Source organism: Manduca sexta, chromosome 26 (genome assembly GCF_014839805.1).
Source record: "Manduca sexta isolate Smith_Timp_Sample1 chromosome 26, JHU_Msex_v1.0, whole genome shotgun sequence".
Taxonomy (NCBI): domain Eukaryota; kingdom Metazoa; phylum Arthropoda; class Insecta; order Lepidoptera; family Sphingidae; genus Manduca; species Manduca sexta.
In genome coordinates this window covers 7,159,597-7,182,676 of record NC_051140.1, presented here as the reverse complement: position 1 = coordinate 7,182,676, position 23,080 = coordinate 7,159,597, and the positions used below count along the sequence as shown (strand labels likewise).

At 37.0% G+C, this 23,080-nt stretch overlaps 1 protein-coding gene across 1 annotated transcript in view; it reads left to right on the top strand.

Annotated features, from left to right (window-relative positions):
• LOC115451003 overlaps positions 1-23,080 on the top strand; it is a 111,675-nt gene that overhangs the window by 84,503 nt on the left and 4,092 nt on the right. The window contains 10 exon segments of the mRNA XM_037443653.1: positions 7,817-7,938; positions 18,156-18,175; positions 18,178-18,356; positions 18,823-18,908; positions 19,704-19,833; positions 20,149-20,274; positions 20,994-21,086; positions 21,089-21,108; positions 21,734-21,843; positions 22,318-23,080. Coding sequence (XP_037299550.1) covers positions 7,817-7,938; positions 18,156-18,175; positions 18,178-18,356; positions 18,823-18,908; positions 19,704-19,833; positions 20,149-20,274; positions 20,994-21,086; positions 21,089-21,108; positions 21,734-21,843; positions 22,318-23,080 — 1,649 coding nt within the window.

Sequence of the window (23,080 nt, the reverse complement as noted above, 5' to 3'; positions counted from 1 at the left end):
ATAATATGTTTTTGTAATCAATGAACTTTATCACAGTTGCTATGAACTAAAACTAAATTGTTACAAAACAGTACTGAAATAGAACGTTCCCTGACACAATTTGTTGCTACATGATTTCGAAGATGTAGTTAACATTTGCATGAAATTACAGATAGAACCGCCTACAAATAATTGGCTTTGGTCCAAACAAAGTTTGTTAGCATTTTATTAGCTTAACTTTTTACTTTTGCTAGTTAACCTAGTTTTAAAGTTTAGATTGTTCCGCCTCTTTTATATAGAGTTTTATAGAAGCGTATATAATATGCGTCATACATGTTAAGTAATAGATAAAAACGATGAAAACCATTAATCAAACTGAGGAAATTTAATCAATAAGGACATTAAAAGATTGAATCGTCATACAAGCTATGCAGATTTCGCAATATTTTCATATTAGTGGTAATTCTTTCACGTGAGCCAAGATGATATCTACACCCGTTATCTACGGAAACCGGAAATTCCGAAACCATTATATATAGGTATATTTAAAACACGTCTATCTTGTGTTTGTATTTACACCAGCTTTATCTAGTCGCATTTAATTTCTCTACATGACTGCTTTTGTACTCTGCAGGCAAAAAGTGCAGTTTTATTTTCACATCCCGGCAAGGTCAAACATAAATATAGACAACGCAAATTGCCTTTTAACATGGAGTCGCGCAAACAATGCTAAAGAGCGTTTATTTATTTACATGAGACGGGAATGCTCGCGCTTTTGTGTTCTTTTATTTGTGTTTCACCTTTGTTTATTAGCTGCATAAGCTGCAAATACGGAGAACAAAATGAATAGTAATTATTCAGTGGATTCTTATTGATTATCGTACAATCGGCAGATTATATCGATTCTATGTTGGTGAGTGAGTATACGATTTTATGTTTGAAATATGATAGCAATTGTTATTCTTTGAATGATAATTATTTCAGTAACCCTTTTCTGATTAGCTTAACAATATGAATAGATATTTCAACCATAATCCATTTTAAATCTTACATGCATTATTAATATTATAGAAGAAAAGTTAAATTATACATTAATGAATAAATCTCCAACATGGACTTAAGATACAGCCTTCGATTGTGATGTCAACTCTGATAAGGAGCACCTTCACCGCATCCCTGTATAATGTTATCGGTTACTGTGTGTGGTATCAACAGGTCTCGCTACAGTCGACCGTCCGCTTTTTACCTCACTGTCAATAAAGACTATTTTTAAACGACCGTATGTCATAGATTCTGATGCAGTGCGGATGTCTATCTTATCGCGTTCAAGTAATAAATAGCTTAAGAATAGTGCGCAGTTTAAAGTCTTTTATTTCACAAATGACAAGGGCCTCGTAGAGTAGTTGTATGAAGAAAACTATACTTTTTTATATAATTTTTATTATAATTGTATTTTTATTTTTACATAACATCACGCATTTTATCCCCGAAGGGGTATGCAGAGGCGCAACTAGGGCACCCACTTTTCGCCAAGTATGTTCCGTCCCATGATGTGATAGGGGGCGAGCCTATCACCAAATCGGGCACAAATTCCAGACTCCGGGCTGATACTGAGCGGAAAAACCCAAATATCACTTTGCCCGACCCGGGATTCGAACCCAGGATCTCAGAGCGCTGTTGTACCGGACATGCAATACAACTACGCCACCGAGGCAATTATTTTTATTTTTAATCAATGGTAAACTCCTAACTGATCCAGTTTATAGATGACCTTAGGTCGTGTGTGTTTTGCCCAAACATAAAGGAGTTCATAACTTCATCGAATTGTTCCCTGTCAACAATAATGAGTAATTATAATAACACTTAAATTAATAAAACCCTTAATTTGTCCACAAAAGATTTTTATCAAATGAAAATGGTGTGTTCTCTTAGTCAATTTACATTTGTATAGGTACGTATTATTATGTGTAAGTGCACTGTAATAATAATTTGATATTTATAACTTGTTTTACGAGCGCCCATGCGTTTGCGCCGCTTGGAATCTTTTTACATTACCCACCAGGGATGGCAGTTTAACCAGTAAGAAATATGCACTTAAATATTTCACTGGCTCTAGGGCCACTACAAAGAGCTACGTGCTCAACATGCCATCGTAAAAAAATGGTGACAATCTATAAAATAGACACTTATCCGCAGAGATAATATCAAATATATGTCCAGTCGGTTGGAATTCTAAAACGTGCCAACCCTATGTTAAATCAAGAGAGCGCTATGCAGCAACTTAGTACTCGGCGGGAATTGTTAAGAATCTCGTATTGCGATTTTTATCAGTGGGTTGTTCTTTTTATCATACTTTGTAGTGTAATGACCGGTAACAGTCGATTAAAAAGGTAAGTCAGAGATTTTTTGTTTTGATTCACTGTTGCGTTTACTTAGTGTATGTGCTGGATTCTGATATTAAAATGTTTTACTTAATAATTAATTAAGCACTGATTTTTCTAGGTTGAATGTTCTAATTCAAAAGATGACTTCATCTTAGCCTAATACTTTTAGTGTTGAATTATCCCACGGTCTATTATATAAAAGATATTGAACGACTATTCTGCTAACATTAAACCTTCTCACGGTAAGATATAAAAAAGTCTATCTCAAACCGTAGTACTTTGAAAACGGTCTCGTTATCCCTTTCGCGCTAAAGGCTCATCATCAGTTCGTTAGCGGGGTCGTGTCAAGTGGCCCGCCGATACACGCTGACTGCCATTGGAAGCGTTATTCTATCACCGCGCGATGTCTAATAATATGAACCACAATGTCCAATAATAGGGTTCCTAATCGCATAGCCGACGATCGTCCGAAGCGTTGCTGACTGCAAGAAAAGTCAATACACGATCTCGTAGGCGTCGAGTGCTGTTAGTGGCACTCGGGATTTTTTAAAACTGTTTGGTTACGGAATTAGGTTTGTGTTTGGTTTTCGCGTGTTTACTATTCTACGGAACGGTCGGTAGCTGGTAACGCGTTCGGTTTGCGCATAGGCCGGCGCGACGTGATCGGAATTCGCGATTAGTCGCGCTCGTAATTTGTGACAACGCTGACATCTTAGCGTTGTTTTTATGCGTTTTGTTGTGTTCATAATTTGTCTATAACTAGTTTAATTGAGATACTTGCATAGCCTTAAGTATGGGCCGATAGTAATATCTATTTATTTGTTTGTAGTGTTCCCCAGATCAATAAATATTGAAGTATTAATATAAGTCTCCGCCGTGTAGCAAAAATTTTCAAAATAAGAACAGTAGCTTCCAAATTACCGCGTCTAAAGAACCAAATAAACAAAAACTTCAGTTTTATAATATTAATACAAGTGTACATAATATACGTTTTATTACCATATAGTCTGATCTTTGCACTACATGAATTGGTCTTGATAAGTACCATTATGAGTGCAATAAAATATAGTGTTTATAACGATGATGTCACATGCGAAAATTGGCAGACAAATAAGTTTTAATCACCTGCTTATCGAGTTGAAAGGTTATCTTGTATCCGTTATTCTGTAGAAAAGTATAAAGATGATGAGTGCCCGTGACCCCGAGGACCTCTGTCGTCATCCACCTGACGCTGCAGCGACTGCTATTACTACCAGTTACAACTAGTATAAGTATACCTAAGTAGATATACGTAAAAATATTACTTGCTGTAAAAAAATATTATCTTTTGATAACATTGATAACTGTTTTCTAATGTGTCGTTTGTTTATTGATCAGAATTAAGTAATATAATAATTAAAATATTGTAATTAATTAATTATTAGTTTATTCTTATATTGCCACGCTGATCTTCTAGTAATGTAATGCTATAAAAAAGTTAATTTAATTCGGTACCAACAGGTAAATTTTATTAATCCTCCCACTTTGGTAATTTTATTATTACAGCTCATAATAACGTGCGCAAATCGTTTTTATACGTCTATTTAATGTTGCCAAAACAATAGCGATACAAAAACATAACAAATGCAAATTGACATGAGAAAAATGACTTAAAAGCAGGAAATATAAAACATAATTGTCGAATTTGAATTTTTATCAATTATCTTAACAATAAAATAGCTATACTTCCTTATCAGTCGCCTTGGCATGCGATAATGTTAGGTAGTGAACACAATACCTAATGTTGAATTAGTGCTTATCTAGATTATTTAGTGCACGTAAACATAGATAATGTACTGCCATAGATTACACTCGATATAGCTTCGAAGCACTGGAATCTAGCTCAGTGTGTTTTCCCAATCTATCGTATTGATAATATAGTTTCTTATAATCCCTTTCTTTTTAATCTTCGTAGTGTTTATCAAAAAAATACTAATAACTTAATAATATGGCAGTGATATCTGATCACATATGTCATATCTTTGTCCGAAACATATTGTATTTATGGAACGCGAGTATCGTTTTTAATAAATTTATACTTGATTTCTACTTAATTGATTGTGTTTTTTTTATAAAATTATGTATAATCATTTAAAGAAAACAATACATAATGACCCCTATCTCTGAAAGGGTCGGCAGAGGCGCAACTGATGCACCCACTCTCCGCCGCGTGTTAAGCGTCCCATGATGAGGGACCTTATAATAAACAAAAATAATATTATGTTTAAAATGTAAATATCTGTAGATATTAAATAAATCAACTTCAACAATCGTACTTATTATGTTTGACTAAACTATTGTTATGTATATCAGTAATTACGAAGGTATTGTGATCCCATGTCACTCTGATAATAATTTCCAGAATTTTGGTTCGGGAATCGAATCCACGATGAGGGCTTATTGCGCCATTCGGTCTTCTATGTTGTAATGTAAAACTTATAGAATTTCAAAATATTCACTTTAAATCTACGTTACATGAAGGTTTTAATTCAGTTTCACTGGATATCAAAGTATTAATTTTGTGTGTTAAGCCAAGCTTAACTAGTTACGTGCTTGTTATCTGAATTTTAAGATTAAATGACTTAACTCATTTTGGTTTTAAATATTTTTATTTTAATAAAGTAATTCTCCTTAATATGTAGCCATATGTATTATAAAGAGGGAAAGTTTATTATTTTGTTGTTTTTAGGTTTGTAAGGGCTAAACTCTGGAAATACTGAACCGATTTTTAAAATTTTTTCACTGTTAGAAAGCTACATGACTCCTAAGTGCCACTTTTATCCCGTATAAACTTATTACTGCGAGAAAAAGCTAGTTTTCAATGAAAACATCACAGACATGTGTATCTACAGTTATTGTTATTCTGCACGCAGTCACCACTTTGGTTTTTGCTATCTCGGTCTTAACTACGCAAACAAGTGGTGTGAAGCGCAAATAACCTACCGCGATACGGTTAAATCGAGCGGTAGTCTACAAATCTAGAAATACAGTCTAGTCTGGAACAGTGCGACCCAGATGCCGCCGGCGTCCCAACCAAACGCATTGTTTACATACTTACGCGATTGTGCGCGTGGTGTCAATCACTCTTCATTCGTCGCGCATGCGTACCACTTATAATTGGTCGACTATTGTTGGACTGATCGATGAGTGGCTACTGTTGCGCGATTTTGGTTAAATTTTCAATAGATTAATTGATTTTTAACATTATTTATTATTTATGATAAGTTTTTGCTTTCTTCTTCGCTCGGGTAAAAGATTTTTCTTGGACTAAATGTGTCCCAACTCCCAATGACTAATCTTTATGTTGAGTTCAATGAAAATCAGAATTAGCTTACATATTAGTGCTAAAATATCATTGACATTTCGTTAGCTCACTATTACAAGGTCCTATGATAATTTTTAGTTAGGTATATTGCTGAAATGAGATTGTAAATTTCATGTTAGTAAAAATTAGAAAAGGCGTTAATTAATAGTTCCCCCTTTATTTTATTTATCTTTTGGGATCATAGGATATTTTCACAAAAATAATAGTAATTGGGATAAAAAGGTTCTGGAGTGGAGGCCACGAACAGGCAAGCGCAGCATCGGACTTTCCACCTACGAGGTGGATAGATGACCTTATAACACTCGCAGGTCGCTGGATGCGGGCCGCTTACAATAGGTCGATCTGGAAATCTTTGAGGGAAACCCATGTTCAGCAGGGGGCATCCTGCGGCTGATGATGATGATTATTATGCACATAAAATATAACATGGAACCTTCTTATAGCTAGCGATTTGTACCTTGACTTAGCCGTAACATACCTAAGATTTCCTTTATTCTCTCAATATAGCGCGATTTTAACATCGTGTATTTACATCACGCTATATTACATCTCCGCCTGGAAACAGCCATATGTGAGTCTACGTTAATTCTAATTAATTCGTACGTCACGATGTGCCACTACAGTCTTGGCACAGTGAAGTAATATGAGATTCTCTATCTGAATATCTCTTCGATGTATATATCCGTTCTTTTAGTATTTCGTGGCCAAAAAACGGAGTATTGATAAATCTCGGTATTTTTTTGACTACTTTAAATGTTTCCCTAATTGACTACCTCATGTTAGATTTTTTGTTATATTTCAATGAATAGTGCTTAAATACAAATACTTTTTTAATATAAACCGATGCTTTAAGACAGCAAACCGATTTAAATAAATTATGTGGAGGTACACCAAGAATGTACTTCTTAATTATTTCTCGAAAACCGCATATAAATATTTTTATTTATTATTTAAAAATGTTGTTGCTATTAAAAATTAAATGGAACATCCAACTTTTTAATATTAATAATTGATTCTTTTAATAACTATTCATTAATACTACTACCAGAACAAGTCAGAAGTAATGTTTGGAATAAAGAAAGATACCCATCTAACAGTTCACTTTGACATTACTAAACAACCGCCATTCGCAAATGCACCCGCTCGTTAGCTTTCAGATTTAATTTAATTAATACAAGTATTCATTTAATTAAAAGCAGGTCGTATGGCGATGTCCAATTTAATTGGATAATGTTTAGATTAAAGTACCGTAGGAAGCGCGATGACGAATCCAGTTTGAACAGGGGGACGTGGTTTCCTTTAGGGAAATAAAGTAAAATTTCATTTAAATTAACCTTACATGATATACCACCGTCGTTCTTCTGATGTCCTATCCTATCCTATAGTTTTTCGGTTGTAAAAATATATTGTTTTTTTTTTTTTTCATAAAAAATCCATATACCTGTCTGTGTCGACGGATACTTTAGTACCTTATTTTTTTCTTCAGACAACGTACAGGAAACATCTTTACCTCATTCCTTGATGTGAACCCACTTAACATTAATGTAAATATTGCAACAGCAAGTTACCAACCGAACCAAGAGCGCCAACCCCGCGTTAATACAAAGCAAGTGCTAAAGTTTCCCGTCAAGTTTTATCTCACCTCTTTGTTAGACCGCGCGGACGGGCGCCATTGTAGCGTTGGCATACTTACTAATTAAACCATTTCGCTTTGTATGGAACGGGTTCTTTCCTACCGCTTTTTTTAATTAAAATTTTAATACAGCGTATTATTTTATTGCACAGTGTGATTTTTTATATTATTTAGTTAAAAGGTGCTTTGACTGTACGTTATTGCAATATCAATACTAATTTACGAATATGACAAAATGTTCAATCTATTGTATTAAGTTTCTACACTAATCTATGATCCGCCAGCGCTAGATGTCGTGGACAAAATCCTAAAATATCTCAGTAGAAGAGGAGGTCTGTGCCCACCTGCGAAAACTATATAAATACACTGTAATTATTAAATTCAACCTCACATCGACCCACTTCTCATTAATTTAATGATTTATGCGTATATTGATATACAATTGTGTTGTTGCAGGTGACTCACAAAACGTCCGGCAAAGTGATGGTGTTAAAGATGAACCAGCAGCGCGCCAACCGTCCCAACATGCTGCGGGAGGTGCAGCTCATGAACAAACTCAAACACCCCAACATATTAGGGTGAGGAAGTGATATACGTATGGCACACACGCAAACATTATCGTCTGATAGCCTACAGGCGTCTGATGGTGCCGCCAATGTATCCGTTATTATAGTAGTAGTACCTATTGATAAATGTTTTTTACTGATGGTAGGTCTCTATATGTGAGAGTCCGCCAGGGTAGGTACTACAGCAATGTTTTCTGCCGCCAAGTAGTAGTGTGTAGTCACCGTTGTGTACCGGTTTGAAAAACATTGTAGCCAGTGTAACTACTGCACATAATAAGACTTAACATGTCATGTCACAGAGTGGCGAGCGCAGGGAAATACCAAATAATACTTTGTAATTCAAGGTGTTTTATGGTGTTTCTACTGTTTATGGGCGGTCATATCGCTTATCATCAAGCGAACGGCAAGCTCGTCTCGTCATTCAAAACAATAAAAAAAATCACGTCATGTAAAAAAATCCTGCATTTTCATATGATGCATTTAGGTTTAAATATTAAATTTATCATAATTTGAGCATTTAAATTCGTCCAGCTCTTTTTGTAGCAGACTGTACGTAACGCTTTTTTATAATCCGCATCCATTAATTAAATGTTTTCTCGACCGTAAAATATATAATTATAACAAAAAAACTTAATTTAAATACGGATCCTAATTAGTGTAACGAAATCTATTAAATAAAAGAAAAATAAGAATCAAATACCACAACCTTTTAAAACTATAAATCTTTGTTGAAGACTCGATGTGTGATTAGGAAGTGTGTAGTGGAAACAACTTGATTACATAAATTCACGACAGACAGGTCGGTAAAGCATGAGTTACGACGTCGCATATAAAACATAATGAAAACGACAAACTTAAAGTTAATTAACATAACATTTTAATAATTTGCACAAAGTTCGCAATTCAATTGCGTGTTACGTTCATTGAGTGTTATATGTTTAAATTGATATCATATACAGGGTCATTGTGACATTGCGTTACTAAAGATACCACATAATTGTCTACACCTTTGCTGACATTGTGCCAAAAAATTATCCCTTAAAAACTAATATTTTCATAAAAAAATCCAGATTTTAGTTTTCTTATTTTGTGATCATTTTGTAGTTTAATGCGACTATGGTGTGTGCGTGGGTGTATTTCTGACTGAAAGTGTGATGTTGCCACTGCAACGAATTCTCTTAGAGTAGTAGTAGTGGCTTTAAGGCGCGTAAAATTAAAATTACTTTTTGTTAACATTTATTTTGTTCGAAACTTACTCTTTTTTATTTTACATCTACGACACAAGTAACTTATTGTAAAGTGTTATTTCCAAGAAGATTCTATTTAGTAACGCGATAACAAAATGACGCTGTATAAATACGAAAGAATATATAATTACATAAATATTCATGCGCCCGTATTGTGAAGATTGTTCTTATGTAAAGTAAAATATCGACAAAATTTAACTAAAGTAAATGTCGATATTACCTTATTGTATGAATATCCAAATTTCTAATTCTCTAGGACTTTAGAAGCATCTACGTAAAAGGCCTGATAAATAATAAGAAAAAGGCAGAAACATACGATTAAAATTGTATTATTATGGTTTCCTATTATTCACGTCAGTTAACCTTTAATCAAGATTAGCCATATTTCTATATACACACAATTATCGGAATAACAAAATTTATTTGCAACTAGCTTTGCCCGCGACTCCGTCCGCTTGTATAAATTTTCCATATAAAGATTTTCCCAGTATAGAAAGTAATCTAAACACTCAGGAGTATATAATTAACCTTCCTATTAGTGAAAAAGATCAAAAACGGTTCTAGAAAAGTCTCTATATACTAACAAACAAACTCACAAATTTTTCCTCATTATAATATTAGTATAGATGACGATTACTATACTTAAAGCCGGCAACAGACGTTTTGAATTCAATAAAAGTTTCACGCAACAAAATTGACGCGAATAATCTCATGAAAACATATCCAAACGGGCGGCACTCCGCGCACGTTTCCCGATTAATGACTAACGTCATCGTTGTACAACGGGCCCGTTGATAATTACTTACGAACGATGACGTCAATGGATCATGCGCCAGAGTTGACTGCACTGCGCTCCGAGATGATTGAGAATGATGCCTATATTTAGACCTAGTCTGCGGTTTAGATAAGTTGTGATACATTATCGGCTTGTATAAACAGGCTAAGATGCCTAGATTCTGTTTGTACCAAATTGCTGCCAGATATAAAACGCGTAAATGATTAAAATGCATTTAACGAGTGATACGGGATTTGTGTGCCAATATGAGGCCTCCAATATTTCCAAATTGGAAGAAAATGCAACTGGTGGGAAAATTCGTGTCTTTAATCTATAATTGGGGACGAAGAAACGAAGTTGTAAATCATAAGTGGCATACTAAAAAAAAACAGTATACAAGTGCATTTTTAAAACGGTGCTGTAAGACAGCATTTTCGAAATCTCGAGTTGTAGTGGTGGGTGTGAGGGCAGGAAACTCTCTAGCCTGAAAAGGGGTTCCATATCTAAGGGTCAACGCACTCACGTGTAACAGGATAAACTAATATAAACGTGGTTTTACATCGTTAATATGAAACTAATCATGTACAATAAAACAGTAATAAAAATTATCAATACCTTAAAGACATAAAGATAATATTGTTTTGCACGAGTCTTTTCCTTTGCCAGCTAAGGCAGGAAAGTGTCGTGTCCGTTCATTAACATTAGCGTGTACTGAACGCTAATGTTAATGCCTATATTTATTTCCATAAATTAAAGAAATGTTTCGAATATCTGAAGATGAAATTCATGTGAATTCCTTTAAAAAAAATATATTTTTAAATATTTTAGTTTTTGGTTCATAATGATTGAGATGTTTGTTAGATGCTCACTCACCCTACCAGTGACATCACCAGACAATTTTTGCAAACATTCTTAAAGTAAACCATGGCAATACATCATCATCATCATCAGCCGCAGGATGCCCCCTGCTGAATGCCTCCCCTGCATGGGCCTCCCCCAAAGATTTCCAGATCGACCGATTGTAAGCGGCCCGCATCCAGCGACCTCCTGCATATTATCAAATATTTTTTGGGTCTAAAGATTCCACAATTATCAGCTCATGAATACATAAATGGGAAATTATGATGTGCTCATCTCACCTCTACGCACCTCTGAAGTAAATTTAGATAAATTAAACGTCCCTCAGGTAGTACAAGACGAATGAGAAGTAATAATTGTCACAGAAACAATATCTCGTGCCAAGATAGTTGGAAACTCCAGAGATTCATCTTGGTTATCCTATAATTTTATGTAAACCTTACGCAATTGTATTTTATACAAGTACATAATATTCATTTATATATTATTCTGAATATCAAAAATATTGTTGATTCGGGCGGAATACCAGAAGTTGAATGTATTTAATAAACAGGAAATACTTGAGATTAATGAATGAACCATTCAAACCATCTCATTGATCCTCTACGTCATTGATAACTGCCTATATACAACAAGCATACGAGATGTAAACAAAAAAAATTGTTCTCAACCAACTTTTTTACAATAGATTATAGCTCTGTCTTTCTGACTGCCGCAAATGTAACTAGAAACTGTGCAAGACATACTGTACATAATTACAGTCGCCACAGAATCATAATAAAATGAAGGTAGATATTTGTTTGCATTTCTGTAATTAATTGGCTAAAGCCATACATACATACTTCATTGAGTGACGAGACTAACAAGTTCCTTGTCTGATGTTTAACACTGAAACTATCCTAAAACAAAACTAACACCACCCAGATCTTTGCAAAATAATGCATGAATACAATACACCTGCTATCTTGAAGCCGTGAAAAAAAAATCCCTTCTGTGCATGAATACCATCCGTTAACTCAGAATATTTAATGAATAATGACCATAAACAAGTTTGATTTTGTATTTCAACATAAATAAATATAATAGGCATCAATAAACATATAAATACCGCGAAAGCGTTCGCACTTCGCATGGATGATCCTTTCCGCATTTCTTTCATAACACAACAGTGAATCATTAAGTTATTAACAAAGGATCGTCGTTAATACTCGCCTTTTTTCGCTACCACTGTTTGCATGCGTCGCGTGGTCGGTCGGCCACCTGAATACCGTTTCAGGGCTGTCACTTGGCATTTAGCGGACAAAAGAAACGATAAAGATTTTGTTATTGTGTGATAGTAGATTTTACTTACAGCCCTGTCTGTATTAATGGCCATTCCTGAAATAATGAGTAGCGTAAAACACGCAGGGATAACATAGTTTTCTATGAGCGAAAGAATTTTGAGAATTACAATCAGTACTTACATAAATTTATGCCTACAAACAATCTTTACATCGATGGCGAAGAGTCCATATACCCGATTCCTGCCAGCTTTCCTTTATGTAGAATTAATTTAAAATCTAATTATCATTAGAACGATTTGCAAACCGCATTCATGCATATTAGTACCTATATGTTGTGTCGGGTTCCAGAAAGTCTCACATTTAGCTACTGCCACTGCTGCTGCTACATATTTTTAAGTTATTGCGATCCATAATTCAAATACAGAACTTAGAACAACATGCGTAATAAAGCTTACCCTGGAGCTACCCCATTTATCCGTTTGGTTTGTTAATATAGCGAACAAAGGCCGATTCCTGAACTGCATTGTTCAGTTGTCGTGTTGATGGAATGGTTCGGCTCAACCCGCAGCCCTATGTGTTACATTTTCAATATAACCGATCGTGACTTGGACTTTCTTTATTTTGTTGTTTTATTTTATAAATGTCTGGGTTACATCTAATGCAGTATGTATAACTCGAATAACTTTATGCCAGTATATTCTTCACATATAATAAAATTGTAATAAGCCGATGTCTGTACCTTATAAGTATTGAATAAAAACTAATATGGGAGTCTTTATAAGAGCAACAGAAGCCAAAACAACAATTTTAGAACTTTTGTCTGTCTGTATGTATTTTTTTATCATTGCTAGAGGTCTAACTTAAAATATAGTCTCTTTTTTATTTCGAGAAAATAATATAAAGCTGGACTTTTATCCCGGAAAAACTATAAACTTAGCTTGCTACGGCGCAATGTTATAATAATAAGTCTGTTTCATAGTACTTTCGGCACGACAGTCTCGCTGCGATTGGCTGATATTGACTTACAACTTTATTTCTATTGGTTGTGAGTTAACAAAATAAAAGAAAACTATGAAATTGCCGTCACTAAGGGTTAGGACACACTGGCGAAACTTATCGTAAGGTTTATGAATATGGAAATAAATGATTTAGACAATTTATCATCTATCCTTTTCCTGAGGCCTCTTTACATAGAATCTCCAATTTAATTTGAGAACAAAATCATTTAAAGATGTTGTAATGAGGAGCCCCTTATGAGGACAGGCCAGGTTTTTGCTGATCCGTATATGTGCCATGGTCGATGTGCTCAGAGTTGTTAATGTGTCCCTGACCCAATGAATTTCGCGGTAGTCTTCATTTGCTTAAATAAAGCATGTCACGCGAAGATGACAATGAGGTTTGTTCAATTCTTTATTTTTGTAATACATTACGTCCTGAATACTTTTAAACATTTTCTCAGAACTTCTAAAATAGGCTCTAATTTATACTTAAGCTATTGTGGAGGAAGGAACATTTCGCCGAAATGTTTTTATGAAATCCGGATTCTGCTTAGGTTTCTTATAATGAAGCATATTTCTGAGAAACAAATCCAATTTCTCTGATGTTTAGTTGTGTGAAAAAGGAGCTTGCTATTAGAAATTATAGGCAATTTCTTAACATTGGATTAAAATGTTGGGTAAATGTAAGTATTTAGAAGCTACGTATGTTTTTACAAATCTAGTCGAATATATTATTCCGTTATTACTCACGAGGCCAAGCGCTATACTTTACCTGATAACAAATTATAATACCTCTAACTACTTGATATAACAGAGGTATGACATTGTTAATCTCACAACCCAAAATCACGTAACGTGTTACGAAATCCGATGAACCGCACAATGGCACTCATTGTCCCCCATTTCGCCGTTTCCTTGCCATTTGTTTTTACTTTTAATAACAATGCACTTTCTGTTAGCAATTGCTTGTCATGATTTTTAATCTTCCATCAATCTGAAATGCCTTGCATCTTTTACTGAAGGAGTTATATTTTCCTTTGTCTGAGAAATAAACGAATGCGTACTATCAATTACTATGTACTTATTTTCCGACGTCTATCAATTTATTGTTAATTGTGACGTGGTAAAGTTCTGAAAAGAAACGACTTCGGATGACCGTAATACAGCACTAGACCAAAGAACACTGTCTGGTCACTTGCTAATAGCTTTCTCAAGTGAATAAATAAGTAAACACATGTTGTAGCAAAAGAGCCCGTCCAACTTCATTACGTTTAAGTATAACGATAATGCGTTTCGCAAATCCGGTCCTCCTGTCCAGCGGTTCTAGATGACCTTTTACCACCACTATTGACAAATTAGCAATTTTTGCATTGATCCCCGTTTAACATTCTAAAACACATTCACACGGTAATAAAAATGAATTAGCTACCACACCAAAATGTTAATTCAACGCAGCATCGACAGCACATTCGGCAGACATTTAAATTGCATGCAAAAACATATAATTGACCACTTTTCAAATTATGCAACGTCTCCGGATTGCTTCGGTGAAACGAAATTTTTATTACAATAATAAACTTGAATCGGACGTCTCCTGTAGCACGAATTTATCACTTGTCGACTTTGAGTTGTTTGTATTTTGGGAAAACCTTATCGTAGCAAAATTGGTGATGGTACATTAATCTTTTTAGTTACATAATGATATAGTAGGACACATTATATTATAACAATATTAAGTAAATAGGAAATTTAAGGTACTATCCATAAATTTAGGATTTTGGACGCCATCCCTTCCTGAGTTCCAATCTTGCTATATCCATGCGTTTCGCTATGATAAAACATATTATTACAGCTATCTTCCACTTAATGACCAAAAATACTAATGAATAACCTACAAAAAAATATTTCCGTTTCAAAATTAGCAGTTATCCGACAAGAGACACTGCATTGTAATAAGATATTTTTATTTATCTCCGAACAGTTTCATCATGACCTCTGATTAAATGTATGTATTTACTTTTATAATTATAATCATCAATTTGCATTGATTGCACGACGATTAGCGTGAAAACCTTGGCATCTGCCATTCTACGTGTTGACACGTTTTTAATGGCTCCGTAATTGGTATATATTTTTTTATTTCTATAGTTTTTCACAATACATATTGTTTTATGTTGAAAGATTCTGTGTTTCCTAAGAATATCAGAGGCAATATAATGTGTTTAGAAAATCGCATCTTATTGTCAATACTAAAGATGCGCTTTGCTTAAGTTGATGTTTAAACTTTTCAAGCAAGAAATGTACACATCACAAATAACTTTTCACTTATGGACCTTTCAGCTGCAATATAAGAACGTAATATATTATGTTGTAACAGTTATGGCTCTCCATAATTTTAAAGAATTGGAAAGGTAAAAAACGCGACATGACAACATGCATCTTAAGGTGCTTTATTTGTATTTGTAGAGAGACGGTCAATACAACGCACTGGCCACTACGCAGTTTCTTCGATAAATTTCATATCTATAAACTAGGCTGACAGTGTTCATATATGAACATAGCCTTTTAAAGAATAAATAACTATAAAAGCATACAAATTTGCACCATGTTACAGAGTCAACAGTAAATACTTTAACGTACATATTGTAAATATTTATGTACAACTTTGATATCTCACGGGACCGTTCTCTCGCACACTATAAATAGAACGCGTTATCTCTGTTTGGCGCTCAGTTTGCGCATCTTCAATCGTCGTTTCCCATAATGGAAGAGCTTATTTTAAAACCAGATCAAATGCTCCGATACCATCGGACATACGTACCCGCCCTGTCAGCCCGTTGAATGGTCGCCGTCTTGTATCGTCAATGTATTGAGAATTATTATTACGGAAGTCACAATTTGGCTTAAATTAACTTTGACTATGTTGCGTATAGCGACGAACTTTTAAAAAATAGAGGTAAAAAAGTACTCGATTACTTTGTAGGTTTTATATAAATTTTATGACGGAGTTTTATAGAGTACCGATTAAAGATTATTTCTACGCGTTAACATTGTTTTTTTGTTTTTATCCTCATGTCTAGTAATGCCTCGTAGCAATACCACAGAATATTCATAAGAATTGAACAAGTATTGCAGCTAAATAATTCTATTTTATTTGTAACACGCGTTAAAAAATAAGCACATTTATTGATTATTATTTTCCACCTCATTAGCGGCGATAGCCTAGTTTGGTGTGGAACGGACTGCCGAGACGAATGTCCGCAGGTTCAAATCCCAAGGGCTATTTCTAAAATCATGTGTGTATTCTTTGTGAATTTATCGTTCACTTTAACGGTGAAGGAAAACATCGTGAGGAAACCTGTACATCTGAGGAGTTCTCTATAGGAATTTCGAAGGTGTGTGAAGTCTACCAATCCGCACTAGGCCAGCGTGGTGGACTAAGATCTAATCCCTCTCAGTAGTAGAGGAGGCCCGTGCTCAGCAGTGGGCAAGTATATAATACAGGGCTGATATTATTATTATTATTTTCCACCTCCAATATATTCATCTGATTTTACAACACAAAGACACACATGTATCTCGTTGCTGATTCAAATATTATATTCAAACAAACAGACAATAATGCTTTAATTTCTTATCACGTGTTAATCTTCCAATGTAATCCGCCCGTCGACCTTGATATTTTGCAGCGATTTATTAGCATTAAAAAATAATTTACAATCGGAGATCAACATCGATAGCCAGTGATGCGCGAATGTGTCTAATCACAAATGCTGTAGTAATCGAGATGATTGCACGCGACATTTTATTGAACAACGTGTGGCGCGCGCATTCCAGTAATATATTGGGATTTTATTATGCTAACTGAAGCGTGATTCTGTAATAGATCTGATAATGATCTATTTTCACTAGTCAATTATAAAAACGTAGCCAATTTTAACCTATTTTAAAAATAATTTGGAAATTGTACTTGTAACGCCAAAAACAATATTGACAGTTCACATTAATATCTCTCAGAATGGCTATCGTTATAAGGGCCGCGTTAATTACTTCTTAACGTTTACAAATCGTTCAGAAATTATATCCAAAAGATCAAGCTAATGACTCTTACAAAACTTACAAAATCATTCGCCGCTAATGATGAATCCGACTGATGTTATAATAAACACATAATTAACGACTCACGTGGCCTCGCACACTGAATGTAAAAAAACTACTAAATAGTTTTTAATGCGATCAGTTGCGCAATACATTCTCCGATCCCTCAGTTAATTTATCATCTTATTAACCTAGAAATATACGAAAGGTTGACATTAATTTGTGTGCTGGAATACGGAAAATAAATTAAGGGCTTTTATTTGCATAGAAAGTGGTGCCGGCGCTGATGTTTCAGAGCTGTTAAAATGAGAAACTACTGGATCTTATATAAACAGAAGTCAGATCTTATATAAATAAGCAAACACTATTTGTTTATCGTCGCGTTTGCGTATTTTATTGCATATTAATTATGTTAGAAGGATTATTATTAAAGAATAAGTATGTGTATGTAGGATATTAAGTAACATTTAGGCAAAAAACATTCTCACCTTTAAAATTTAATTAATAATACATTGACATCCCAAAATTTTAGGTACAAATTTGCTTGCGCTTTATACAAATTCTATTAATGTTATAAATTTTATTTAATTAATACCTCGCGATACCCGTTACTTGATGCAGTCTTAATCACCTCTAAATTAGCCCCCGCGCATCCTCATCATAATATTATCATACCTGAGCCTTGAGACATGCGTTCACGCCTAGATTAAGCCTAATTTAATTCTTACTTCAAGTGTTTTTTTACACACTCACGTTCCCCTGAAGGGGCAGACACTAGTCAGAGGTGCTGATGCACCCACATATGTCATGCTTTGATAAGAGGCGAGCCTATCGCCATATTGACAAATTCCAAACTCGGAGCACAAAAAGACAATACTCGACCCGAGGATCGATCCCGAGACCTCAGCGTGGCGGTCGCAATACAACTACGCCACGACGGTACTTTATCCTTTTTAATCTGTTTATACAGTTTCATGGGCGTGTGCGTGCACGAGGGCAGCTGCACGCGCTGACGGACTACATGGAGGGTGGTTCGCTGGAGCAACTGCTGCTTGGCCGGCCGTCCGAACCCCTGCCGCAGCCGATGCGCATCTCGCTCGCAGCGGATGTCGCGGACGGCATGAAGTACCTCCACTCGCTCGGCGTCTTCCATAGGGATCTTACTGCCAAGGTGAGTGACAAATCATATGTGTATCAGTTAGGGCGGTGCCCTCAGCAAAACGACACGCTAATTATATTTTTAGAAACTTGGATATCTTCATTAAAATATAATTATTATCTTTAAATACGAATTAGATATTCGAAATAAGTTCGAAAAGACCTATGATTTATTTTTTAAAGCAATTATTCGTAAATCTGCAAATTCCCTATTGAAGGTATACTCAAGGCCGTTTGTTTGGAGGCGGGTCTTAAGTGGAAAATTAACTATCTTATTCTTTGAATAATTTGTTGTGGGTAGACAAAGATTACAGTTTTCAGAGGCCCGCCTAGCTTTATGATTTTGAGTCATGAAAGACTCCCACAAAGTATATTCCTGGTTAATTAGCGTAAAATACAAAATGATGTTCGTTAGTTCATCTTCTTTAAATAATAATTATTTTATTTGGTCTAATTAGGATATTAATGTTTGTTTACAGAATGTATTGTTAAGAAAATATGGCGATGGAGATTACATGGCCGTCGTCGCCGACTTCGGTCTTGCCGCAAAAATACCTCATCCAATGTGAGTAGCACTCTACATTAAACAATACCTTTAATTAATATCGATAATATATTTACCCGATTGCCGAAAGACGAATGGTTTTACGGGAATATACGCCTTGGTATAAGTTCTATCCATGTTTACTTTATTTATCGATCGGTACATTTGAGACTCTATATAATGAACAAGTAAATCACTCTTCAATGTACCCTTTGGCATTCGTTTAATATCTGCTCTCATCGAATAAAACAATGATAAAATATTTTGTCAACAAAACAAACTTTCTTACGTAGACTAGTAGAGTCGAATCGTACAAAAACTGCGTCCAATAGGAAATTAGTTGAATACCCGTGCAAACAATGTAAATACAATTCGATTTGACGCTCTTCAATTCTGTTCAAGTCGACGCCGGCTTTAGGAATACAAATATTGTTAGAATATTTGATACTAGCCGTTGCTTGATTTTCCGCCCGCGTGATTTTCTTTCCAGGCAAGTCCCGTTATATATCCTTAAAATGTTAGACTATCCATTCTAAATTTCATTGAAATCGGTGAGTGGTTCAGCCATGACTGCGTAAATAGAGTTACTTTTGCATTTACAGTCTTACTTATAACAATTTTGCATAGCTATGCTTAGTTAAAACACAAATTTACTCGATCAGCTGTAAGTCAAAACTCGCCATCTTGCCTCAAAAAAGTTTAAAATAGGAAACCGGTAATGTTTTTGACAGCTATTTAAGCAATTCTTAACCACCTCTTAACGCTAAAACAAGTTTAAAGTAAGACTGTTATAAGTGTGCATTTGATATGTTCCAGTAACGGGTACCGCCTGCCGAGCGTGGGCTCTCCGTGGTGGATGTCGCCGGAGTGCCTGCGCGGCCGCTGGTACGACAACCGCTCCGACATATTCTCTTACGGGATCATACTGTGCCAACTTATAGCCAGGGTGAGTCCAGCGCGCTGTAATTGTTCTTTTTTTTCCGCTGGTCTTCTTGGTGGGATATGTCATTGTTACTTTTTCTTATGAGTCAAAAGTTGAGCAAGTTTGAGAAGGTAAATAAATAATCGAAATTTCTGTTATTAAAAAAAACATAACACGACACCATATATTTACTGTTAAAAAATAAAAACAAATGTCCGTTCATAAATAACAAGAAATGATTACAATTAAAATATACTTACAGAAATAACGGGTTAACTTGCCTGCTGGCTATTTTTGTAGAAAAAAAATATAATAATAAGCTAACATTGTGTTGTGCAGGTGGACGCCGACCCGGACGTGCTCCCGCGCACGGACAACTTCGGCCTCAACTACATGGCGTTCGTGGAGCTCTGCGACGAGTCCACCGTGCCCGACTTCCTCCGGCTCGCATTCAACTGCTGCATTGTACGTGACAGTTGACATACTGCTATTACTATTATAACCTGACGCTCCAAGCGAATTCGCTTTAATTCGTGTTAGCATCAAGAATTAGATGATGTGGTAATGTTTGCCGCTCAAAACGAATTCGCTTGAAGCGTCAGTCTCGTGACCGTTGGGTCATACCCGAAGAATAATTTGAGCACATTACCGCGTGATGGGGGATTTTTTGTATGTTAATGTAGTAGGTCTATCGTACAAAACACACCCCTGCCACGCGGTAGTGCTCTCAAGTTTACAGGCTATTATGATACCTGTTACTATTTATTGTTACTATTACTTTCATCAAACTCGACACCGCACAATATCCAAAAGGAAAAATGCGGAGTTTTTGCAATGCTACAACACATTCACACCGTTGTGGGTCCTTTAAAGATCATAATGGATTTATGCGTTCTCTATCTGTCTTCTCACTCTTTAGGCTGTATTACATTATACTACATTATGTGTTATAGTGCGATATAATTTTACATTATAGATCATTTTATCAACGAAGACGCGCCCTACCAATTTTTTGAGCGCGCGTGTCACGTGATCAGTGGACCGATCCAAGCCTATTTCGACGCTATCCATCGTAGTGTGCGTGCGCACTCACGGTGCTCACGCACACTGTTAGCGTTTAGGTAAAAGTAAAGTGTGTCTTCGTAGATGAAATTATCTATAAAATGATTTATTTATGTTTCCAGTACGAGCCAAAAGCGCGTCCGCTATTCCCAGAAATAGTGTGCAAGCTGGCCGAGGTAAAGGAGGGCCTCGACGACGCCGCCTGGTGCTCGCACCCGCCAACAACAACTACGAGAGGTACCTTACATTATTAGTTGCACAGCAAAAATATTCATAAAATACTCTGGTGACTGTTATAGTTTTTTGAATATTATTATCTTCAATAATGATGCGACAGTCTCATAAGAAAACGTTTACGCAACACCAGCGATGAGGGTTGATGCTCTTACTGTTCCGTCTCAAGAATCTACCTTGTATATATATATATTGTTAGAAACTGAAGCGAGTTGATTAATGAATAATAATAATAACTATCCCTGGCTACAAAAATACTTTCGCCAATAATTCACCATCCAACCGATCGCTACGACTGTCTACGACCAACTATCACGGTCTGTCAAACGCTCAGAGATTTTATAGCAAAAGAATGTCACAAATACCCTCATAATATTTTTTATTATAACAATGTAATATTTTTTTGAAATATTAACTACAGTGAAAACCGGTTATAGCGACATCGAAGGGACCACTGAATCTGGACGCTATATCCGATAGTAATTGTAAACAATACGCTTTTTATATGAATTTATTTAAACGGACCTTCCTATTTAGTCGTTCTAACCGGCGCGTCGCTATAACCGGTGTCGTTATAACCGGTTTCTACTGTACATGCCCATTACCAATGGTTCCGTCGGTGTTGCAGCGAGGAGGCGGACTCGTCGGGGCCGCGCTCGTGTCCCGGACTGTACGGGTGGCGCCGCCCGCACCGCTACCGCTCCGAGGGCAGTCCGCGCCCGCGCGACCTGCAGGAGCGTGAGTACACTCGCTTGTACTTACTCACAGTCCGCGCGCGAGCTCCGACAAATGGAATGTTCATCTAATACAGCCGGTACATATTGCGTTATCGATGTAGGCAAGGTCAAACAGTGAAAGTACATCATAATGGTATATTAAATGTATTCGATACGAAATGAAAATTTTGTGCGGATTTAAGTATACAAATTTATTTATTTAAGTAATTACATTTGGTATGTTGTGGCTACAATCAATCACCATGCAACTTAAGTAATTAAAACTACTGCTACTAGTCCGTAAAAATCAAAAAGCGCAAAATTAAAATGAGTTTAATATGACGTGGACGTTAGTGTAATCTCGCATTAAGTCAACATTTACATTGCGAATGTGCGGCGTGCCGCCGGTATGTTTCTCGACTTGCGATTCCTTGGAGCTCGCGCGCAGAGTTAAAATCCTTTTTAAGTAAAATTTTAATTAATTGAACATTTATAGTTCAACATCGAAGATCGTTGTCGGAGCTGGAGTGGTGCGCGGCGAACGGCGCCGAGGGAGCGGGCGGCGCCGCCACCGCCACCGCGCGCTCCGCCGCGCCGCACCGCTCCGCCTCCGCGCTCCCCCCGCCCTCCCGCCTGGCGCGCGCGCCGCCGCCGCCGCGCCTCGCGCGCCTGCACCGCCTCGCGCACATCATGCTGCTGCGCGACGCGCACGCCGCGCCGCACCCCGCGCGCCGCCCGCTCGACACCTTCCGCGGCGTCAAGAAGATACTCGAGCCCGCGCAGTCCCGCGCCGGCGGCTTTTCTTCCTGCGCCGAGCTGCCCTCGCCGCTCGTGCGCGCCGACGCACCGCTCGACGCGCCTCTGTCCGACGAGGAACCGCGCGCAGCCTCCTTGCCGTCCTCGCCGGCGCTCAGTCGTCGCGGCAGCTTCGACGCGCCGGCGCACCCCACGCCGCGCCCGCCTCGGCTGCCCCTGCCGCGCGTGCGCTCTTGTGAAAGCGGTATCTTCTCGGTCGCCAACGAAGAGTTGTGCCCGCGTCGCGCGGGCGGCTGTCTGTATGGTGCGATGTGTCCGTGCTCACTGATCGGCTGTCACCGATGCTGGTGGTGGCGGCGCGACGCGTCCGACCGCTCCGACGAGCTGGACGGCGAGCAGGACGGCTCGGCGGCGGACGAGGGCGAGGCGCGGCTGCGGCTGTGCGGCGTGTGCCTGCGCGCGTACGACCGCGCCCTGGACGCGCGCACGCCGCGCCGCGCGCC